Source organism: Balaenoptera ricei, chromosome 11 (genome assembly GCF_028023285.1).
Source record: "Balaenoptera ricei isolate mBalRic1 chromosome 11, mBalRic1.hap2, whole genome shotgun sequence".
NCBI classification, from domain to species: domain Eukaryota; kingdom Metazoa; phylum Chordata; class Mammalia; order Artiodactyla; family Balaenopteridae; genus Balaenoptera; species Balaenoptera ricei.
The window spans coordinates 20,118,197-20,132,421 of NC_082649.1; the positions used below are offsets into that span (position 1 = coordinate 20,118,197).

Genomic DNA, 14,225 nt, shown 5'->3' on the forward strand with positions numbered 1-14,225 from the left:
ATGTTGCCCACTGGCAAATACAGCAGGCGGGAGAGTAGTGCTACGGAAGTGTGATCTGCAGACACAGTGGAGCAGGCCACAAACTCTGGGACCAGTCCATAAAGAATAAGGGCACCTGGGGCTCTTAGAAACCTCTGTAGCAATGTGTCATTGCCTGACATCCAAGGACAAAAATCACTTTTCTGCTTTTTTGTTTATTTTGTAAAACAAAGAATGCTACCCACCGTCCAGTTCTACAAGGATGAAGTCATTACCCACCGCAGTCACTGACAGTACACCCAGAAATGAATGCAGGATGAGAAACAGGATAAGGCGCTCTGTGCTTTGGAAAGACAGGCCCCATAGATAGTTAGATGCATATCTTAGGAAGAATTTTAATGAGCCCAGATTCTTGTATCTTCCCATACATAGAAAAGCACTAAAATCACCAGCTGAGATATCTGTTCCTTGTGACTAGCAGTAATCGTTTACTAAAACGTGTGCTTGACTGCACGTATTCTGTAGCCCCAAATCATATATATATGGGCTTCTCCTCCTATCTTTTCAGAACAGTTCCCTTAGAGCTACTGAGAGACTGTTTCCTGGGCTATAGTCTTCAGGAAGTTCCCTGAATAAAACTGAAACCCACAACTTTTACACTGTGCATTTTGCTTTCAGTAGAAATTGTTTGTTGATTTTTTACCAAAGAATCTGTCGGTGGTAGATTGGAAATAAAAACAAATCGGTCCCTCTTCACATATAGTTTGATAAGCACTGTTCTGCTGCAGAACTCAGAACAGCAAAGGATCTCTTTTCTAGTGAGGGCTCATCACTGATCATTCTCTTAATAACTGTTACATTTTTCATAATGACAGTCAGAGATTACTTCTAACTGGAGGTAAGAGAAATGGTTAAATACAGTATAAGAATCATCTTTTTTTTACCTGTATACATATCATCATTGTTATAAATTTTTAAGAATCATTCAATGACTAACACTGACTCTACAGGAAAGTCTAATTGGTCCAATTCAATAAGAATTAGATATAATAAATATACATCTTTCCCAATGAATAAGCTAGCAACAAACCACTTTAATTCAATTGAAATGACATTTTCTCAAACCAAATCTACTTTTTAAAAAAATCACCTTAATAGTTTTAGCCTTTTATTTTCTAAAGAAACGCTTAGTCTCAGATACGGAGACGGGGAAAAATAATAATTCTGCTGAACATAACAAAATAGCATTTCTAATTGAGGTCAAGAGATGATGAAGCGTATAAAATAGGCAGGTAATCTCCAACTCCCAGCTCTACTCTCAAAAATAGTGTCCTTATTTGTAAAGCTATCACTACATTCCTTTAAATGAAGGGGCCTTTAAATGAAGACTCAAACTAGAAATTTCTTTCAAACACAAATGGCAGGATATATTTTATTTCCCTTGAACAACTGTTGGGTCCTCTCCTTTTGGGCAATATGATTCATAAGAACTATCATGTTTCATTTCTGGCTCTGGCCACCAGAAGCTTAAAAGCCAACTTATAAAACTGTGTCACAGAAACCATTATACAGGGAAAAGGCTGTGATCCTGGAATAAGCAAATTGTTACACGTGGGTGAGAAGCATGGCAGGAACCTTCAACACAAAGCTTAAAGCAGTTTCCCATCAGGTGGAAGGTGGAGATCGCCACTTATTGGGTTGGCCAAAAAGTTTGTTTGGTTTTTTTCCATAAGATGGCTGTAGTAGCACTTAGTTGTCTTTAACTTCATTTGAAACAATTTTGTTAGATTCAGTTGTGACAGCTGTCATATCAGCGTGCATTTTAAAAAATCTTATCAAAATTGGTGAATTTTTGTGTAGCCATTTTAATATTGAAGATGGAAGAAAAAAGCAACATTTTTGGCACATTATGCTTTATTATTTCAAGAAAGGTAAAAATGCAACTGAAACACATAAAAAGATTTGTGCAGTGCATGGAGAAGGTGCTGTGACTGACTGAACGTGTCAAAAGTGGTTTCCTAAGTTTTGTGCTGGAGATTTCTCAATGGACAATGCTCCATGGTCCAGTAGACCAGTTGAAGTTGATAGCAATCAAATTAAGACATTAATTGAGAACAATCAATGTTATACCACGCAGGAGATAGCTGACATACTCAAAATATCCAAATCAAGCGTTGAAAATCATTTGTACCAGCTTGGTTATGTTCATTGCTTTGATGTTTGGGTTCCACAGAAGTTAAGTGAAAGAAACCTTCTTGACCGTATTTCTGCAGGTGATTCTCTACTAAAACGTAACGAAAATGTTCCATTTTTAAAACAAATTGTGACGGACAATGAGAAGTGGATACTGTACAATAATGTGGAACAGAAGAGATCGTGGGGCAAGCGAAATGAACCACCGCCAACCCCACCAAACGCTGGTCTTCATCCAAAGTAGGTGATGTTGTGTATATGGTGGGATTGGAAGGGAGTCCTCTATTACGAGCTCCTTCCAGAAAACCAAACGATTAATTCCAACAAGTACTGCTCCCAATTAGACCAACTGAAAGCAGCACTCCATGAAAGAGTCTGGAATTAGTCAACAGAAAACGCATAATCTTCCATGAGGATAACGCAAGACCGCATGTTTCTTGGATGACCAGGCAAAAACTGTTACAGCTTACCTGGGAAGTTCTGATTCATCCACCATATTCACCAGACATTGCAACTTCGGATTTCCATTTATTTCATTCTTTACAAAATTCTCTTAACAGAAAAAATTTCAATTCCCTGGAAGACTGTAAAAGGCACCTGGAACAGTTCTTTGCTCAAAAAAATAAAAAGTTTTGGGAAGATGGAATTACGAAGTTGCCTGAAAAATGGCAAAAGGTAGTGGAACAAAATGGTGAATACGTTGTTCAATAAAGTTCTTGGTGAAAATGAAAAATGTGTCTTTTATTTTTACTTAAAACCCAAAGGAACTTTTTGGCCAACCCAATACCTCTGGGACAGATCATCATTTTGTTCTGCAAAAAATCACCTGAGGACTTCCCTGGTGGCGCAGTGGTTAAGAATCTGCCTGCCAATGCAGGGGACACAGGTTCGAGCCCTGGTCTGGGAAGATCCCACATGCCGCGGAGCAACTAAGCCCACGCGCCACAAATACTGAGCCTGTGCTCTAGAGCCCGTGAGCCACAACTACTGAGCCCATGTGCCACAACTACAGAAGCCCGTGTGCCTAGAGCCTGTGCTCTGTAACAAGAGAAGCCACCGCAACGAGAAGCCCGTGCACCGCAACGATGAGTAGCCCCCGCTCGCTCCAACTAGAGAAAAGCCCACACACAGCAACGAAGACCCAACGCAGCCAAAAATAAATAAATAAATAAATTTATTAAAAAAAAAAAATCACTTGAATGGGCTGTTTTGATATACATACCATAAGCAGAGATCTGAACACTAAATAAAGAAGTTTGAAAAGGTGGGTTTCCCAACAACTAAACCATTCTCCCTTTGGGCCAAGTTGCCATAATTACTTTAGAATCTATTAGACTCACTCAAGAACGTTCTTGAAGAGACCGGAAACACTCACATGTTTGTCCCGTCTACAAATTGCCAGCCCAATCCATGAACACAGTAGGCACTCCATGATTGTTGACAAATCAATAAAATCATCGGTTAGCATCTTGTCAAAGGTAAAGAGGATAGAGAGAAAAGACAGACAAACCCTAAATAACATTATTTGGGCTCAGTAACTCAGGAACTTTGAATTAATGAAAAACACCTCATAAGAAAAAGATAAAAAGCAGTGAAAAAGTGGGGATTTCAGAGAGAGAGAAAAGAGGGCTCAAACATTAACGACAGCATTTTCCAGAGTATAGAGTACACTAAGTGTGGAATAAAGGAACATCTTGCCTTGCATGCTAAGCAGTGGTGAGTTTAATAAGATGGACGGATGGCGTGGGGAGAGTAATCTGCAGGAAATGATAGGGCTTTCCCGATTGTAGTATTTCCTGAAGTGGCCCTTGTATGATCTAAAACTGTGCTTATAAAAATTTAGATGCTTCTGACTCCTGAGTCACACCCACTAGAAGTTCTGATTCAGTAGGTCTGGACGGGGCCCAGGAAACCACATTTTAACAAGGGTCACTCTCAGGGAAGCCTCAGCATGGTTTTACCATACTTGGACAAACCCCGGATATAAAACCAGTTTCCTTGGCCATATCGCCATCCTCAATCTTTGGTAAGTTCAAAGGGGCTTGGCTGGCTTGGCTGGCGTAGTTGGGGCATGAATCATCAGAATTGATGCTCACCAATGATTTTATGCCATGGTGTGTCCACAGTAAGCAAACAGACTATATGAAAACAAAGATGTACGATAAGAAAAAAAGTCTGTCATTTGCTTTCCAAAAGAGATCTACTATGCAATTCTTTTAAATAAATACATGAAGTTTTCCTAGTATATATGAAATGTGATTTTATTTTCCCCAAAATAGTCATGATAAAAAATTTAAATGCCTGTTTCCAGAAACCACTTATGCATGAGGTCTGCCTTTTCATACGTGAAATAAGTCTATTGGAAAGCAAACACACAGCACCTTCATTTCCTCCGGTTGATCTGAGTTACTTAAGCCAAAGATAGGAAGTCCAAGTGTGATGTCCGGTGGTGTCTCCAGGGTAACGGTTTCCTACCTGTAAGGGTCACCAGCAGCAGCAATGAAGAGAGCGCACCTGTCGGGGGAGCCATTTTGCCTCACACGGTGGGTGGAAGCAGGCTTCTGAGATGGCCCTGAGAGGTCTTTGGTGTAGGCTTCCTTTGATGTTTCTTAGGAGCCAGATTCGGCCTCAAGAACTTCAAAGGAAAAACAGAAAAGAGACAGGAAGGAAGAAAAGAACAGGTAAATGCAGAAACATACAAAGTTATTTCTATTATCTATTCATGGCAATGGGAAGCCTGTCTTGTTTACATCCCAGGGCCATAGTGGGGTTCAGGGCGGGACACGCCAAGATGTGCCACTTTGGCATGTGGATTATTTCAAGCTGGAACCAGTCAAGGTCTAAAGGATTCAGGAAGAATCTTTGACCTTCCCCCTAACTGCCAAAAAGGATTTAGATAGAAGACCTGTTCCAGGAAGGGACCTCTCACCATAAATAAATACAGTATAATGTGAACTAGGTGTGGTAGACAGGGAGGAACCTAGCAAAGTCTGTTTGTTAAAATTCCTCTCTGTGTTCTTCTGTCTCTGTATGATGCAGCAAACATTTGTTTACCAAACATGTGCTCTTTTTCATCTTCCTATGAATTGCCTTCCTTCCCTTTGAAGTCCCAGACCCCTATCCCCTTCTCCTTGGTCCAGGATGACATATATACCTCATTTTACTGACTCTCATTTTACCTGGAATCTCTCACATTATGTGGATTTCCTGTACGTAAGCAATTAAATTTGGTTTTCTCTTGTTAATCTGCCTTATATCATTTTAATCATTTGACCAGCCAAAAGGACCAAGAGGGGAAGGGGGAAATTTCCCCCACCCTGACAACCATATCTCAGGCAAACCATCCACTGAAGTTTGTTCAAATAGCAAGTACAGTTCCTAAGAAGGGGCAAAGGGTTTCTCATGCTTTCTCCCTTTATAAGCCAAACCTAGGGAATGAAATAGAATCAATCATACTACTATATTTCATCAGTTCTAACATGTAAATATTTTCATGCTTTACCATCTCTGAAATTAGGATGTCTTAAGTTGGCCAAACACTGGGCAGAAGATAATGCCATTGCTTGTACACACATGTGGACTATGCAGAACTGGTGTCAGAGGCTTGAAAGAAGGCGCTGTGAAGCACTCCTTTCAGAACTGCTGCATCCCCAATGCTCATGACGACACAGAGGCAAAATTGTGCAGAAAATACACAGACCTCACTAAATGTCTTGACAAGTGATTCAGCAGAAATGGACAAATACTGTCAGGAAATTTAAACATACCTTAATGTATATTCACTTATATTTCCTTTTTATATATGCACAAGAAAGCCTCAGGATAAAAATCTGCCGAAGCAACCCCCAAAAATCTCTTTCAATGTGTAGAAATAGTTTACAGGATAAGAAAGTGATGTGCTATGGTATAACTGACAGGATTTCTTTCTTCCTTCATGGTATTTAAAATAATGATGGCTCTTCCAATCATTAGCATCTTAGGTTCAATGAACTTGAGTAATATTAGCATTTTATTTTTGCCTGGCACTTTCTTCAATGTGATCTTCACAACAACCCAGGCAATATTATAATCTATGCTTTCGATAGCATGAAGATGATGAAATTGACGCTCAAAAAAGTTCACTGATTTGCTCAAGGCTGAAGAAGAACAAGTACGAGGAGGTCTGGACTCCAAGTATTTGTTATTTCAGATACGTAACAAGGCTTCCAGGAGTAAGCACACCTAGATAAGGGCTTCCTAGTGAGTGTGCCAGAGCCTTGCTGTGAGTTACAAGTTGGTATGTTACGGTGAACTAGAGTTTAGTCCCAGTGCACACCACTCTCTCCCCGCCCATTCCTTGTTCCCTCCCCACCCACACAGCTTACACTTGTTCTTTTAGGAGAGAACAAGACTCATCACCTTCCCTCTTCCCGCCCCCTTTCCAGAAGCACCTCAGTACATTTAGGAATTCACACGTGAACTAGGGATGACAAGGAGTGGGACACCCCAACAGAGGCCTCCCAGCTAGTCATTTAAGAATGACGTGGAGAATTCCATAACAGACAGGGTCTTCCTCCCATTATAGTAGCTGAAAATGCCACATCCTCACTTTCATGACATCCTCTGCACCCAAAGTGCTGTCCTGGAACAACCAGACGCCCTCAGAAACTGGTGACTTGAGGTTACAGGGAGTGCAAGATTCCACCCAGTGGCGTGGTGGTGGAAGTGTCATACAGTAACATTTAATTTCCAGAGGAGCAGCAGAAGTGATTCCAGGCTTGTGCTGAGACCCCAGCATTAGCACCGCCGGCCCTGCAGGTGAGATGTCGGTGCCCAGTGACAACAGCGTAGCATCTTCCTTGGACTAGGTGTGTCCCATTCCTGGCTGTGTAGTCTCCAGCCTTGTTTGCCCAGTTCCCCAGAAACTAACGTTGTTTAAATAAATTCCTTATATTGCAGAAATTAGCCAGAGTTTTTTTTTTTTTTGGATACCCTGTGTTCAAACACAATGACAAAGATCCACCAGAGACACAAATTTCCATTTTGCTATGGTTACAACCAGAAAAGCTATGATCACTGGAGAAAGACTGGAAGGGACTCAGTCTTGGGTTCACACACTGAACAGTACTTAGGTTCATACACTGAAGTTCGGGTGATTTTTTTTCCTCTTTACCAATATATTGTGTATTTTTCCATATATATGTTATTAAAATACACAAAATTTGGGGGGAAAAATGATGTGGTAATCTAGGGGAGGTGAGGGGTATCAAATGACAAAACAAACAATTTAGTGATGAGTTGGCTGTCCTTTATTCAAGGGAAAACCATCCACGGATTGGGAGAGTACAGGATGTCATAAGCAGTGGACCACTCCTCCTGAGGGATTTTGGGCAAGAGTGAGTTTTATAGAACATTGAAGTGGCAACGTGGAAACAGGGCATGACTGGCTAGGAGGTCGGGGATTTCCTTACAAGGCTAGCAGGTCCTATTTTCTAGGGTAAGGTGAGCTAGCTAAGCGGAGCTGCAGGATTGCGATTGGTGTATCTGAGGGTTCCTTGACTGGCGTTTCCCATAAGTGCAGCTTGAGTCAGGAGATAGATGGGCCCCAGGCTGAGCAGCTGGAGATGATAGCAGGAGCAGAAGAGGAGCTGAGTCCTGCCCAGATAAGAGATAAAGAGACCACATATTCCTCATTCTGGAGGTCAAGGAGACCTTACTGACTACACCTGTGCAGAAAGCCTCCTCGGGGGCCAAAAGGGAGGGGTCGCCACCCCATAATAGGTGATGTCAACCTTTCCACAGGCCTCTGAGCTGGAATCCATCTTGGCTAAGAGATGCAGACGCACACAGGGGAGGACCCTGAGTTATAACCAAATACGGACTCAGAGCCAGGCAAAGCAAGATGACTGGCCAGAGGAAACCCAGAAGAAATGCCCCATAGAAGTGATTTAAACTACCACGAAGGCACAACTGTCTCTCTGAGCCCGCCCATGTGTGTCTATTCACATGTACTTTTTTTTTCCCTCCTAATAAACACTTTACTTGTTTCACTACTTTCCATCCCTTTGTTGAAATTCATTTCTACAAAGCAGACAAGCCAGGGTCTTGTCGCTAGCCACTGGCCCTCACGGTCTAGTGGTGAGGATTCAGTGCTCTCACTGCCACAGCCTGGCTTCAGTCTCTGGTCGGGGAACTGAGATCCTGCTTCAAGCCGCTGCTGGCCAAGGCCGCCTGAGATCAGGCTGACTGTGGTTTAGATGTGTGATGTGGACCGGGCCACCGGGGCAGCTTCCACTTTGTAGGTCCTGACAGGTGAATTAGCTTTATCAGAGGCAACCAGAAAGAACAAGGAGCCTATTAAAACAGTCAAACCCAGCATCCTGTGAGGAGGGCTTGGGAACCGCTGGACCTTGCTTTGAGTCTTCCTCAAGAAACAACTCAAATCCCAAGAAGGCCTCCCACTGAACTGCGCTGGTGGCTCTGTGGTTGACCACTTGGAACAAGGTTGCCGCCCAGCCTGCAAGCATCAGTGCCCGGGGGAGGTCAAAAGAGGCCTCCAGGGGTTCTGTGTTATTGAGCCGAGTTAGGTCAAGAGACTGGAAAGGAACCAGAGTGAAGGTGACCGAAGGTAAATTCAGGAGGCGGGTATAACATTTCTCTGTGTCAGGATAACAGGGGCCATCAGAACATGAGTTTCCAATAAGGTAAAGGGGAGAATGTGAACGTTCAGTAAGCGTCCCATAAGCTTCATGCCTAACAACCCAGAGAGGGACCGCCTGCTGGTACAGTTTGCCACTAATAACTTCCTTGCCCTGCAGCAAGGAAAGTGTGGTTTGGGATGGGAAGTGGATAGAAGAAAAGATTGGCCATCTCCTGTCTGCAGTAATTGACCACGCCCTACCTAAAAGGCAGAAGAGCAACTGGCCCTCCCGTGATGGCTTTCAGCCAGCTGCCAAGACGCTGCCCACAGTAGCAAAGGTGCTGTCAGTCGGGGGCAGTTGGTCAGGAACCCCACGGATAAAGACTGGGTCCCTGCCATACCACAGGGTACCTTCAGCCGAATTAATAAAAAGTGCGTCTCTGGGCAGACACTGCTCCAAAGGCACACAGCCCGGTAAATGGGCTGTGGGCCAGGTTTCCAAACCCTTGACCCTTTGGCAGACGCCCTTGTGCAATGTACCTTCACAAACATATTGTACCTGGAAAGCTCTGGAAAGCAATTATCTTAGTGCAAACTTACAGTGCTCAGCAACAAAAGCATTTCCTATTCTCAACATCATCTGTAAGGTTCCTTTATTCAGTACATTAATATAAGCAAATAATGGACCTCCATTTCCTCAACATTAAAAGGCGTACGGACTTCATGTTGTCAAAAATCTTTTTAGCTCTAAGTTTACAGGGGCTTTTTTTTTTTTTTAAGATTTTTTTGATGTGGACCATGTTTCGAGTGTTTATCGAATTTGTCACAACATTGCCTCTGCTTTATGTTTTGGCTCTTTGGCTGTGAGGCATGTGGGATCCCAGCTCCCCAACCAGGGGTCGAACCCACACCCCCTGCATTGGAAGGCAAAGTCCCAGCCACAGGACCGCCAGGGAAGTCCCTAGGTTTTGTTTTTTTTTAAATACATATAGAACAGGGGTCCCCAAACCCCAGGCCGTGGACTGGTACAGGTCCACAGCCTGTTAGGTACCAGGCCCCACAGCAGGAGGTGAGCGGCGGGCGAGCGAGGGAAGCTTCATCTGCCGCTGCCCATCACTCCTCATCGCTCACATTACCACCTGAACCATCCACCACCCTCCCCCCCATCCATGGAAAAACCGTCTTCCACAAAACCAGTCCCTGGTGCCGAAAAGGTTGGGGATCGCTGATATAGAGTACCTCATGAGTTAAATCATGTTTTGACATATATTTTCCCTTCTGATCCTGATAATAACTCTCTCTGAGGTAGGAGTTCTTATTATTCCCATTTTACACAAAAGGAAACAGAGTTTTAGGGTCAGTCTTGAGACTCTGGACCTCAGACTTGCCCTGTAGCTGCCCCAGTCCTCCTCTATGGTTCTCGGAAGTAAGAGCATTCTGCTCTGGGTGACTTAAGAAGACCTCCCCTCTTTCCTTATTATTCAATCTCTGAATTGCCTGATTCTCTTGATAGAATCATGCCCTCTCCTGCTGCTTGCCTCTGCCCACCTTCCCGTTGTTTCATGATCTCATTAAAGGGAAAGAAAAATATTAAAGAATTCACATAGAAAGCCTCACTAGCTTCCTAAAAATTTCAATCAAAGATAGAGCTGAATCTGAGCGGTAAAATAGGGCTTTTAAAATAAGGCTTAACAAGTTCAAAACGTTATAAATAGTACAGATGCATAGATCCTTACATAAACTCTTCATGGATCAACTTTATACACGTGAAGATCTGAAAGAAATGCCCCTCCCAAGGTGAAAGCAATTTTTTTCTCCCTTCTGATGATTTTTTTTCTCTTCCTTTTTTCCTTCCTCTCTTATCTGTATTTTCTATTTTTTTAATACAATGAATACATCTTACCTTTGTATTAATAAAATACAATTATATTTTCATTTTTAAAGAAGGCTTAGGTATTTTGCCATGGTTGTTCTAACATAGCATTTAAAAAAAAAAAAAAAAAAAAATTACCGGGGCTTCCCTGGTGGCGCAGTGGTTGAGAATCTGCCTGCCAATACAGGGGACACAGGTTCGAGCCCTGGTCTGGGAAGATCCCACATGCCGCGGAGCAACTGGGCCCGTGAGCCACAACTACTGAGCCTGCGCGTCTGGAGCCTGTGCTCCGCAACAAGAGAGGCCGCGACAGTGAGAGGCCCGCGCACCACGATGAAGAGTGGCCCCCGCTCGCCGCAACCAGAGAAAGCCCTCGCACAAAAACGAAGACCCAACACAGCCAAAAATAAATAAATAAATAAATTTATTTTTAAAAAAAAATTAACAAGCTGTATGTAAAACGGTTATTTCTGATTGCTGATATTTCTGGCCTAATCTTGTTCTTGAACATCACCCCATCTCTGAGCTTCCTGTCATCCGTGACCATCCTGGAAGCCTCATCCCAACTGTTCTTTCTCTTTGGATGATGGTGATGACATCACCGACTCAGAGATGACGTAAGGCTCAGGGATGGTGTTAGAGAGCGAATGAGCCCTAGGAATGGGCTGAGCTCCGAGAAGAGCAAAGCACAGAAATGTATTCAACAAGGAATGATGGCGCACATCTTGTCCTGGACAAGAAAGGGATGAGGGTCAAGGATGCAGGAAAACTGAGGCTCAAAGACTTCTGGTGTCTATTCAGTCTGTGTCCTCCCCTTATTGCTTAGTAATAAGATTCAGATAATTATTGGGGGCACCAGGGTGCTTAGCTAAAAGACTACATTTCCCAACACCCCCTGCAGCATAGTGGGGTCATGTGGTTAAGTTCGGGAAGATCCCACATGCTGAGGAGCGACTAAGCCTGTGCGCCACAACTACTGCGCCTGTGCTCTAGAGCCCGTGAGCCACAATTACTGAGCCCGCGCGCCTAGAGCCCGTGCTCCACAAGAGAAGCCGCCGCAATGAGAAAGCTGCGCACCACAACGAAGAGTAGCCCCCGCTCACCGCAGCTAGAGAAAGCCCGCGCACAGCAACGAAGACCCAATGCAGCCAAAAATAAAAAAATAAATTTATTAAAAAAAAAAAAAAGAAAAAGTCACTGTAGTAGCTGTGACCAATAAACTCAGGTCAACCAAGTAGGAAGCATCCTGTGGCCCCAGGCAGGCCTCCTGGGACTACGGTGACTGCGTGCATCTTACACAGACGGTTCAGATGACGACTGGAGACAGTATTACAAACCCCTGAAATATGCCAGAACAGACACCTTGAGAAAGGAGAGCAAACTCATCACGCGACTCTCCATGTCCCCCTCTTCCCAGTCTTCTTTCCAGATTCGACCAGCCTCCCCTACCCTGCCTATAGCCAGCTCAAAAGCCAGTTCTAAGAAGCCTTCCTCAGCTTCCCAAACATAACCTGCAAGCTTCAGTCATTGCTCCGTCCCCTCAGGACACATCCCAAGGCTACATTATCACCACAAATATAACATTGTATGAAAAGTACATCAACATTTGTAAAAATTCCATTTATTTCATAATGTCCCTGGCACTTTACATGCACTCATTTTAATCCTCTGTAACCCCTCCAATTGCATATTATTATCCCATTTTATAAATTATGAAACTGAGGCTCAGAAAAGCTAAACTGTCCAAGAACTGGAACCCAATCCAGGTACATCTGACACCAGAGAACATGTTCTTTCCACTATTCTGTACTGCCTTATGTGTCTCTCTCCATTAAAAGAAAAAAAAAAGCTAATTGGGTTTTCTTCTAATTTATAAAAGCAATAATATCCAATATTAGGGTGTAATTAAATATTATTGTATATCCCGTGGATGTATAACATCCATGTATTATTACTATGAAGTCTATGGTCCAGTACTACATGAAAGATGCAGATTATAAAAAGAAAACAGTATTACACATGCATGGGGAAAGTCTGGATTTCTGTGTCTAGCAAAATGGCAACACAGCAAAATATTGAAATTACTGGGGAAAATATAACAAACACCTTTTAAATATATAACTGCATTCACAAGAATATAAGCAAAATCCCCCAAGGCTGAAAACAAACAGAAAGCTGGAAAGCTGATGCTGAGGCAGCAGCTGCATGAGATATCTGCTGATCTCCAGAACCTAGAGACGTGAGTTTCATGGCTACAACACAGACAGAAGTTAGAGCCTTGGGTGCATTCGAGATGAGGTGTTGGAACTAAGGTGCCTCATAAAACCAGGAACCTTTAAGAGATGCGTCCTTGTGGGTGAAAGGATGAACTAGAAAAAAAAAAAAATCTGGCCACTGTGCTCTGTGGAAAGAAATAATTCTCCTTTGAGAATTGACAACCACAGGTTTGCTCCATTTTTCATTACAAGTTTAGTCCAATTAATCCCAAGGGGAGAAATTACCTTTAAGTGGTCCTGGGTTGGTAATTCCCACACATACCTGGCAGAGGCAATGATAAATCCTTTCTGGAAGAACTCTCCTCAACCCCTGGAGAGAACCCAGACAAACATGAGCTTAGAATTCCAAATTACAAAATACACAGGCACCATGAAGAAAGGTAATAGAAAAGAAAGACAAGAGAATCAGGTCCCCGAGCTTTTCAAATAATGAAATCATGGCATACTAATATAAAAGAAGATGCTTAAAATATTTAAAGAAAGAAAAGAAAAAGTAATGTATAAGATTTGCACACACACACACACACACACACAAAGACCCTGGCAGATTTGAAAAATAACCAAGCACAGGTGTAAAAATAACAAGATAACATTTTTCGCTTATCAAAAGCTCAACAGATGTGTTAAAGAGCAGATGAGACACTGCTGAAGAATTCATGAGCTTAGAAGGTCCTGTTTGAGCCAAGTCTTAAAAGAGACGAGAGAATGACACATGTGGATGTCTGAAAGAAGAGTTCCAGGCAGAGGGGACACGAAATGCAAAGGCTTGGAGGAGGGAATGTGCCCTGTATTCCAGGAACAGCAAGAAGGTCAGCATGGCTAGAAAATGGGAAGGCACCAGGAGGCAATGTAACGGAGGCAATGGAGGCCACGCTGGTTTGTAGGTCAATACAAGGGATCTTTGGCTTTGCCTCTGAGATGGGAAGTGTTGCAGGATTAGCTCCCTCAGCTGCTGGCTTTGGTGTTGAAGAGCGTGTAGAAGGCAGAGAGCTAAGTTAGAAGCCCGTGCAGTTATCTGGGTGGGGGCATGGCGTCTTGCCTCGAGGTGGTAACAGTGAGGGTCTTGAGAAGGCGTCAGATTCCTGATTTATTTTGCAGGGAGAGCCTGAGGATTTGCTGTTGGATGGGATGTAGGGTATGAGACAAAGACAAGTGATCAGGATGACTGAGCAACCAGAAGAATGGGGTTGCCATGACCTGAAATGGGCACCAACCCAAGACATCCAAGTGGAGTGTTGAACAGGGCACCAGATAAACATGTCTGGAGTTCAGAGGAGAGAGGAGC

The 14,225-nt window shown here is 43.1% G+C and overlaps 1 protein-coding gene across 1 annotated transcript in view; it reads right to left on the reverse strand.

Moving 5' to 3' along the window:
* The window catches only part of KIAA0319 (KIAA0319 ortholog), a 72,253-nt gene that overhangs the window by 41,676 nt on the left and 16,352 nt on the right, over window positions 1-14,225 (reverse strand). The window contains exon 2 of the mRNA XM_059940699.1: window positions 4,648-4,807. Coding sequence (XP_059796682.1) covers window positions 4,648-4,702 — 55 coding nt within the window. The 5' untranslated portion in view covers window positions 4,703-4,807. The remainder of the gene's footprint in view (window positions 1-4,647; window positions 4,808-14,225) is intronic.